The sequence below is a fragment of the Acartia tonsa genome, chromosome 13 (genome assembly GCF_053477335.1).
Source record: "Acartia tonsa isolate MP-2025a chromosome 13, ASM5347733v1, whole genome shotgun sequence".
Lineage (NCBI taxonomy): Eukaryota > Metazoa > Arthropoda > Copepoda > Calanoida > Acartiidae > Acartia > Acartia tonsa.
The window spans coordinates 44094362-44103050 of NC_137272.1; the positions used below are offsets into that span (position 1 = coordinate 44094362).

Here is an 8689-nt window from a genome sequence, read left to right on the forward strand (position 1 = left end):
ACAAGTCCAATCTTGTCTGTCCATCTGTCTGTCTGTTTGTCTGTCTGTCTGTCTTTCTGTCTATCTTCTGTCTATCTGTCTGTCTGTTAGTGTATTACCTTATTTTCTTGATTAATACATTGGGGACAAGTCCAATCTTGACCAGCTTCCTCCATCTCCTACAAAAAACATTAGTTTTACTTTTTTTAAAAATCTTCTTAATAGTCTAGGGAATAGTTTTAATTGGGGATCTTAAAGGATAAGACAATGGATGATAGATTTATGTATAATGTACATACCTTATCTTTAGAATAAAGATTATCGTATGAAAACTATGAACAATGCTTGTTTTAACCAACCAATCAAAATTTTATGAAAGTATCCAAAGTTTTCCCCCTCCCCTACCTCACTGGATTATACCACATACAGGTAAAGTTAGGTTTTATTTTGGCACTTTGATGGAAAGCACCATCCATTTCTTACCTTGCCCTTTGCTTTGGTGATACCAACACATTTGCCGTGGAACCAGTCCAGACAGATGTCACAGCAAATCATGAACCTAAACATAACAACATAAGCTTAACATAATCAAATGTCACAAAAATCATGAACCTAAACATGAATCAGACGTAAGAAAGGGTAGGTATCTTTTCTGTGCATATAAAAGGCAACGGCCAAATTTACCTTTTTAGTATTTTCATCAATTTCCTTGAAATATAAAGATATTTCCAAACTGATTGATTTTGCTTGTAAAAGAAATATTTGAGTAACTTAGGTCGAAAGAGGTCAATTTTGAAAACAATTTTGACTGAGTTGTGGCCAAATAAGGATGAAACATATAATAAGTTAACAGACTTTATTTGAAATGGTCTTTATTAAGAACTGTTTGACTTTAAAAGCGCATTTGACTAAATGGTTACACTCAACTTTACAGAAAATACGCGAAAAAAGGACCACATTTATACCTGTTATTATGTGGCTGCTTGCAGATACACCAGAGACGGTCTGGGTCATCCTCTGAGGCCCAGGAGGCGTCCTCATCCTCACTCTCGGAATCCTTAAATTTGATTGATTTCGCTATGACTATAATGTCACTCCTCATGTACAAAGATGTGATACAGAAGGTACTTAGTCTTACATGAGATGTTTTAGTACAAATTTTATGCATAGGGATCTTAAGGATAAGACAATGGCCGGGGATAAATTGAGATATTAAAATCATGGGTTGAAAAGTTAAGACACTAATATTTTAAAACTAAAAATTCAATGAAAGTAGCTTGAAAGTTTTGAGCTGACTAATAACATGGCGCGGTTATGAAACTTTAAATACCAGTGTAATTTACATCCCACCGTTCCTTCCTTCCTTTAGCTTACCATTGCAAAGTAAGTAATGAGTATGCAATTCTGCATTTGGTAGCTGATAAAATCTCACCTCATTATTTCCACCTTCCTTGCCACTCTTCTTTGGTTTCTCACTGTCCTTGTCTGCAGATTTACCTGATATAAATATATCATACATACATATCTAAACAGTTTTTTTTATAGCATCGTATTATAGACACGCTTATTATAAAAAATTACAATACTAAAACCAATTTTTATAGTCCAAGCTAAGAATTCTGGTATTAATTTTATGATTTTTCATTTTAATATTTGAGGAAAATTGCCTGTAATACAATGCTATACATAATTTTTCAGTATGGCTGAGAACCGTTTCTAATCCAGTGATATTAATAGGTTTGGAAGCATACTAAAAAACTAATTTCAAGATTTATTCAGCATAAAGTGAAATTTAACTTTTTGATTAAATTGTGTTTAAAACTGCGTTTAAAACAGGGGTGTATATTCTGCATGGGATCCCCTGCTCCGGGGGGGGGGGGGGGGAATAAAAAATAAATGGTTGGAGGGGAAAAAATGTAAAAATTAAGAAAACTGAAAACATTTTTTCCATTTCGCCCCCCTCCTTGCCCTTGGTAAAAAAAAAATAAAAAAATGTGTGGTAGGAGGGATAAAATAAATAAAAAATAGAGTTCTTTAAATATTTTTCTATTTTCCCCCCTACTTTTTAAGAAAAATCTAGCGGGAAAAGAAAAAAAAAAATTTTGTAGCAGGGGAAAAAAAATAAATCTTGTGCAGAATATACACCCCTGCTGCGTAAATAAAGACTTTTTTGGTTCTACATATAGTTACACGAATTTTTGACAATCACATAATATATCAATGTATAGTGTATACCTATTTATGATTAGTTTCATAACAATCAAAAAATTTAATCATGTCCAAAATATATACGACCTAACTTTACCTAACAAAATGACGTAGAGACCGTAATTGAAGAAAAGCTCAACTTTTAAAACACACAATGATGACAATATCAATAAGTATTGAGGCACAAACTAAATCATGGATGGACAAAGTAAGTTATATGCCTTCTATCTCTCAGGGGAGCTGACAAACTATTTCAGACAGACATACAGTCGAACATTTCGAATCATTGAGTTGTTTTGCTACCTAATAATATGAAAATTAGCCCACCTTTGCTGAGAGGTGACTCAAACTGGTCATCCGCCAAATGCACGGGAAGTTTTCGCGTCCTTTGCGGTCTGTTCGGGGTTCCAGCCCCACCTCCCCGCCCCCTACTAACTCCCCCGCCTCTCATACCACCTCTTCCTCTGCCGCCCCTGCCCCCAGCCCCACCTCCCCTTGCACTGGGGGTACCGGGAGTGGAGGGTGTGTCAGGTTTACGCACAACAGCTGACCGCTGGGAGCGACGGGTTGGTGTTTTATTTTCATCATTGCCCTAAAACAAAAAATTGTAGGTAACAAAATTGGAGGGGCCAAAAAAAACATTTCATCACTCTAAAAATCAGAAGTCTATCATAAAAAGCAACTGAGAAAAACTCATATCACCTTAGAATTTCGTACGGACGGACAGACATAGAGAATTATAGAGAAGCTTCGCTACTAAAAAATCTAATTCTTACCTCATTTTCTGGCAACTCATGATGATAGGCCTAAACAATAAAACAAAATTAGATTTCATAAAAACATAATTCTTTTTGAAATGAAACAAATACTACTGTCCTTTCGTATACAGACATAAATACCCCACCGAACGTTTAGTTATTTTCTAAAAAATGCACAAGCGAACAAAATTGAATAAAACATCTTTTTAGTGCAAAAGTTTAATAAACACAATATCTCATTCGTTGGTTTTTACATATTAAGAGCTTTTCTTATACAAACATTCAATGTCCAAACTTTTACACCAATGATTCCAAAAGAGTTTAAATTTAGTTTAGCTAGCTAGGGGTTAACATTAAGAGAGGGGTAGGTTTCTGGTAGAATCCGTAAAGGTGTGTGTTTTACGGCTTAAAAATAGTAGTAGAACGATAATATTCACTAAATATGTGTATTTCTTATTGAAAAGAAATATAGACAAATTTTTTTTTTAAAGTTAACATAAATTTATATCTTTCTACTACTGTTTTTAACTTATAACACATAACCTTTACGGATTTTACCAGAAACCTACAGCTACACCTCTCTTTATCGTCCATTGTCTTGTCCCATAAGATATGAAGGGGGGGGGGGGGTTACTAAGTATTAAATCGTCTTATAATTCATTATGCTGAGTGTAATTAGAAATTAATGTTTTATAACCATAAAATTTTTGCTAATGATCTTATGAATTAGAGAGTTTAATATGGTGTTATAAATATATTTAAGAAGCCTCTCAAAGTTTCAGCTCTATCATTACTCCCACTCTTATTAAACTATTAGTATTTATACAGGGAGGGATGGGACATTTGACTGTAAATTACATTGGTATTATAAAAACTTTGTCTTATTCGCTGAATCAAATACTTGGGACACATCTATTAAAGTGTCCAATTTTTTAAACTTACTTTTGTGGTACCAGTATTATTTACATTTTCTAATGTAAGTTCTCTCCCTTACTGGGTTTAATATTGACAAGGATTACATATTTTTAGGTAGCTTAATACAGGGATATCAGGGGATATACAATGGACGACAATATGATGATAAACAAGATTTCCCATTCTGTAGATTAAATATATTGGATGAAAAGTTTGATCTCTTCTAGCCTGCACCAAGATATCAATATTTAGCAAAATTACCCAAAGCGTTTAAGTAAGAGAAGGTGGTTATAAAACTTTGGGTACCAGTATAATTTAAAGTCCAATGTCCTCTCCCTCCCTGGGTTTAAAATTGACAAGGATTTAAGAGAAAGAGGGGACAATGGGTTGTTTATTACAATAGCCCCCAAAGTTTATAATAACGTTTTCTTATTCGTTTACTTAACAACTTTGGAGACTTCAGTGAATTTAGATTTTTTTATTCATTTAGTTAAGCGTTTAAACGTTTCAACCACTAATTTTAACCTACAGAGGTGATAATTTTGTTTATTATCATTGGGGATGTATTGTCAATTTATTAGCAATTGTCTTATCCCTTTAGATCCCTACTTGGATTACCTCTTCGAGAAAGTTTTTAGCCTCATCTGACTGAAGAACACTTTCCAGCTTGTTCATCTGATCCTGGTCCAACATACACATGGGATTCATACCTACAAATAATACAGGGGTGTATATTCTGCACAAGATTTATTTTTTCCACTGCTGAATTCTTTTTCCCCTCCAAGTTTTTTTCCAGCAAGGAAGGGGAAAAATGGAAAAATATTTTCAGAACGCTTTATTATATTCATATTCTTTTTGTTTTTTTCACAAAGCAGGGCAGAAAAATGGAAAAAAATGTTTTCAGTTCTCTTAATTTTCACATTTCCCCCCTCCGCCCCTTTAGCAGGGTCAATTATGCAGAATATACACCCCTTAAATAATAACAAGTTTGGGTGCTTTCCCATGTGATTTCTATCTAGTACCCCCCCCCCCCTCAAACATACATATGGGATTCATACCTTTGAACAAAATAACATGTTTTGATGCTTTCCCTCAAAGTGCCTATTGAACATTAAAACCACCCATAAAGTAGTTTATAGTTTGTATAACCTAACTTAACCTAACCTGACCTAAATAACAACATACACATATGATTCATACCTCCTAAACAGTAAACATAATAACAAGTTTTGGTGCTTTCCCGTGAATGGCCACGGCGCACTGACCCCCCCCCCCCTTTCCCTCCCATAACCCCTGCGTAGGGTTCTCTTTTGCGGTGCCCAATATAACCTAACACAACCTGATATAAAGGAATATCCAAATGAAATGAAAACTAACCCCCCCCCCCCTTATTTTTAATTTATATCAAAATGAGCGGGAATGGTTTCTGTGCTCGATGGGGGACTTTGAGGAAACCGCCCAATAATATTATTAATAATATTTAATTTTTTTATAATATTATAGTAAGTTACAATGAAATACAAAACTAGGAGGGACAATCTCTTTTGATGAGTATAAGCTACGCTATGAATATTAATGACTTACTTGTATCTCCTCCCATTGCAGCAATCAGTTCAGTGGCGTCAAGATCAACCTATAGAGAATAACAAATATAAATGAAGCTTTTTTGGAGGGGGGGGGGCCGGGGGGGGGTTCTCGGGGAGCTTCGCTCCAAGGCTGTAAGGGAGCATCCTTCCCATGATTGATTTAGCTTTTAAAAACATGCAACATTGTAGCTAATCGTCGTAGGAATGAAAATACCATTATACAAGAATTCTAGGAGTCAGGATTTTATATAGAAATAGCTTTTGTCAAAAAGTTAAAATAAACATACGCACTTTCCAACAACGACGAAAAAGTTGCTATGCTTTCCAAATAAAACCTGTAACCTTACTGTTACAGTAATTATTGTGCTAAGTTTAAAATGGATAGGGCAATTCTAACATGCCTAAATAAACAATACCTGATTTTCCACAGTAACTCCATGTTCTCCCACTCTGACAAAGGTTACTCGAGCAGACTTGGAGTTGGAGTTGAGCACTTCTGATAGAGCCGTCTGATCAATGTTGATCTCACCCTTGGCGTTAATGGTGATGGTGATATCATGGGCCGGGGCCTCGCTACCCTCAACTACCTCCATTAATGAACCTAAAATTTATATATAAAACTACAAATATACAAACTTTACAAAGTATCAAGTTGCCTTTTTTGTTTATTACTTTTGTTATTAGGAGACAATGTTTTTTGAGATGGTACCCAAAGTTTTATAGCCACGATATCTTATTTAAAACTTTGGGTACTTTTATTGAATTTTAATTAGTTACTTCTAAACTTGCGGGGCCAAAATTTTCGACAAATAAACTTAATCTACAGAAGGGGTAATTTTGTGAATCATCATTGTGGATGTATATTGTATATAAATTAATCTTCCATTGCCTTAATACCTGAAATGGTCGCATCCCCAGTAACAACTGCAGTATCCATAATTGTGCTCCCAATGTTGGCTACGGCAGCAGAAACATCCACCCCAGACAATGAATCTGAATAATATAGATTACTCTAGGGGTTCATTTTTAAACTCAACTATTTAATATCACCTTAATTTGGAGAGAGGAGTTTGAGAAGAAATAGGGAAGGTAAGCAAGAAGATAATTGGGGAGTGAGATAATAAGAAGATAATAAAGGGGGATAAAACAGAAAAGGGAAATAATGAAAGGAAAAAAAGAAAATGTAAAGAAAACAGAAAAAGCAGGAGCATAAATAAGATGAGGGGGAAAAAAGGAGGGGGAAAAGTAAGGAGAGGGGTCAAAGTAAAGGGAAGTAAAGGGGAATAAAAAAGAAAAAGGCAAGAGATAAGGAGAGTTGAAAAAAAGAATAAAAAGTAGTAAAGGAGGTTTAAAAAAACTGAATTACAGACTAACCTGTAACTAAACCAGTGCTATCCACTAGCGCAGCAACATTCTCCATATCTTCTGGTTCAATGGTCAGAGGCACTGCCCCTAGCCCTAGGGAACCTACACATTCAGAATATGGGTATATAATAGTTCTTAATCATTCGCGCATTTTATGGGTAGGTATTAAAAACTTTTCAAAGATTTATTATTTAGGGTAAAGCGGGGCGATCTCGGTTTTGAGGTGAAGTCGGTATTTTTTTGACCACCTTCATTAAATGACATTTTTCTCCATGTTCTTATCGACTGACAGAAAAAAACATAAAATCAAATTTGTTCCTTATTAAATTGGCTACAAAAAAGTATAAAATGAAATTTTTGTGAGATGAATTTTTAGGGTACTTATTGGGTTTTAAAGTCGGACGACAAAAATTTTTTTTTTCGATTTTTTTGCTTCGGTCGGAAAAACGGTAAGTTGGACAAAAACTGGTAAGAGCTAGAGCTTAGACGTCTTCAGGGGACTTATTAAGAATCTAATAGGCTATCCATTTCCGTTTAAAACTTTAAAAAAGCTTGTATAGTTTTTTCTTAAATCGACTAAAAGTGAAGCGGGGCGAATTCGGTTTTTTCACTTTTTATACTAACTTTTTCAATTTTATATAAAAAAGTGAAATTTTCGAGAAAAAAAGTCAAATTTATCGTACTTAGAAAAAAAAATTTTTTTTTGTAGAAAAAATTGTCCGATCTTCATAATTTTTTTTGTGAATGCTCTTTATTACATTTAGCAACTTTAACCTTTAGGGCATGCTGTAATTAAATCAATATGTCATAGGTTTTTTGAAGCTGGAAAATCGACCATAGATTTTGCCAAACTTTTCTCTTTTTTTCAAATTGATTTTTTTAGGAAATTTTGCTAATAGAACTAATTTTTTTTTGGCCAAATCTATTCAAAATTGCCTGAATTTTAAGGATCAGGCCTTTAAAGTCATAAAAAGTTATTTTTTTCTAGTAGTATTTTTATGTTTTTTATCAAAAAAATTTTCGAAAAAAAGTCAAATTTCGCGTACTTCGGAAAATTTTTTTTTTTTGGTAGAAAAAATTGACCTATCTTAATAAAATTTTTTGTGCATACTCTTTATTACATTTAGCAACTTTTACCTTTTGGGCATGCTGTAATAAAATCAATACGTCATCGATTTTTCGAAGCTTGAAAATGCCCTACCGACTTCGCCTCAAGGCGGGGCGAAGTCGGTGCCGTTTTAGAGATCAATTTTGACAAACTTCCCAAAGTCCTAGGTTTACGTCCTTTTAGGACCTGATCGACTTTCCCGAGATCTTTCTACTGGTCTTGGTCCCATTTAAAAAAAAAAATTTTTACGATTTGCAGGTTCAAAAAACCGAAAAAAAGACCGAGTTCGCCCCGCTTTACCCTAAAAATATTGGAAAATTTTTATTAAAGCGAAACTTCTCTATAATTTACTATATATATACCCTTACCTAATTCATCATGCTCCATTGTTTTATTTCATTCTTTTATAATTATCTGAAATTAACAAAAAAATATTAACAAAGTTACGCAAGAATTTCCAAATTTGAATAGACCTTTCAAAATGAGTAAGACTATTACCTAAGCATCTTGATTCCCACAAAAATCTTAATTTCGAGAGAAAAAAATTACATTTAAGTCAAAAGTCCAATATTTCAATCTTAAGGAAATATATTTGTTTTAAAATCGTCCATTTTTTATTCTAATCTTGAAAAGTTATCAATCACATCGTATTATAGACAGTTTTCCGCGGACATTAAAGTAAAAAATAAAAACAAAAATGGTAGGTAGGCATTAGTTGTATGATTTTTGTATGATTGTTATTTTTATATACGTAGAAAGTTGTCTGTAAT

General features: G+C 33.8%; 1 protein-coding gene across 3 annotated transcripts in view; it reads right to left on the reverse strand.

Annotated features, from left to right (window-relative positions):
- The window catches only part of LOC145304204 (death-inducer obliterator 1-like), a 116136-nt gene that overhangs the window by 106906 nt on the left and 541 nt on the right, over window positions 1-8689 (reverse strand). For all 3 annotated transcript variants that reach the window (XM_080146022.1, XM_080146023.1, XM_080146021.1), the window contains exons 2-13: window positions 8288-8543; window positions 6821-6913; window positions 6344-6439; window positions 5863-6047; window positions 5445-5493; window positions 4479-4570; window positions 2964-2993; window positions 2515-2779; window positions 1412-1476; window positions 945-1036; window positions 463-538; window positions 99-158 (exon numbers count right to left, since the gene is read on the reverse strand). In XM_080146022.1, the coding sequence (XP_080002148.1) occupies window positions 99-158; window positions 463-538; window positions 945-1036; window positions 1412-1476; window positions 2515-2779; window positions 2964-2993; window positions 4479-4570; window positions 5445-5493; window positions 5863-6047; window positions 6344-6439; window positions 6821-6913; window positions 8288-8306 (1122 nt within the window). In that variant the 5' untranslated portion in view covers window positions 8307-8543. The remainder of the gene's footprint in view (window positions 1-98; window positions 159-462; window positions 539-944; window positions 1037-1411; window positions 1477-2514; window positions 2780-2963; window positions 2994-4478; window positions 4571-5444; window positions 5494-5862; window positions 6048-6343; window positions 6440-6820; window positions 6914-8287; window positions 8544-8689) is intronic.